The 854-nt window shown below is 62.4% G+C and overlaps 1 protein-coding gene across 1 annotated transcript in view; it reads right to left on the bottom strand.

Moving 5' to 3' along the window:
* Positions 1–854, bottom strand: part of LOC104395873 (alpha-actinin-4-like) — a gene marked incomplete at both ends in the record, with an annotated part of 33059 nt that overhangs the window by 933 nt on the left and 31272 nt on the right. Inside the window, 1 exon segment of the mRNA XM_010005623.1 lies at positions 64–222. Coding sequence (XP_010003925.1) covers positions 64–222 — 159 coding nt within the window.

The following is an 854-nucleotide window of genomic DNA, read 5'->3' as shown; positions in this document are numbered from 1 at the left end:
AGAGGGGGGAAGATCCCACCAAACCCCCCCTCCCCACAGGGTGCCCAGGGCTGGTGGCCTCACCTTGTCCCCTGCCAGGACCTTGAAGGAGGCGATGACCTGGTCGGCCGTGTCCGTGTCCGTGGTTTCCCGGGACATGAAGTCGATGAAGGCCTGGAAGGTGACGCTGCCGCTGCCGTTGGGATCCACCAGGCTCATGATCCGGTTGAACTCGGCATCACCCTGCAATGTTTTTTGGGGGGAGAGTGAATCCAACCCCTCCAGGACCCATCCCACAGGTGTTCAACCAAGTGACAAGAGGGAATCCCCCCAAATCCTCAGGGAATCCCCCCAGATCCTCAGGGGCAGCTCCCGGCACAATTCCCAGTGTCATTCCCAGCCTCCAGTTTCCTTCCCACTCCCCCCCCCCCCCCCCCAATCCCAAGGTTCTGGCAGGAAAAAGGTTGGAAAGGAAACAGAAAAGTGGGAATTAATCCAGGACTGGGAGTCAACCCAGGAGTGGGAATTTGGGGGGCGTTACCAGGCGGCATCGCGTGGAGACCCGGAGCTCATCCCTGTCGGTGCCTCCCGTGAGCTTGTGGGGATGGAGGAGGAGGAGGAGGGAGGAGGAAGAAGGCAGAGACAGGGAGAGGGTGTGACGGGGAGGAAGAGGAGGAGGAAGGAGGAGAGAGGCCGTTAGAGCAGAGGGGCAGCGATCCCGGGGGAGAGGGTGAGAGAGGAGGAAGGGGAGGGAGAGGAGGAGGCAGAGGGGAGGAAGAGGAGGGAGAGGAGGAAAAGGAGGGAGGAGGCAGAGGAGGGAGGAGGCAGAGGAGGCTGAGGGGAGGCAGAGGAGGCTGAGGGGAGGCAGAGGGGGC

This window comes from Chaetura pelagica, unplaced genomic scaffold (assembly GCF_000747805.2).
Source record: "Chaetura pelagica isolate M959 unplaced genomic scaffold, ChaPel_1.0 scaffold1481, whole genome shotgun sequence".
NCBI classification, from domain to species: domain Eukaryota; kingdom Metazoa; phylum Chordata; class Aves; order Apodiformes; family Apodidae; genus Chaetura; species Chaetura pelagica.
Note: the sequence above shows the minus strand (reverse complement) of the source record. Positions and strands in the feature narration are given on the sequence as shown.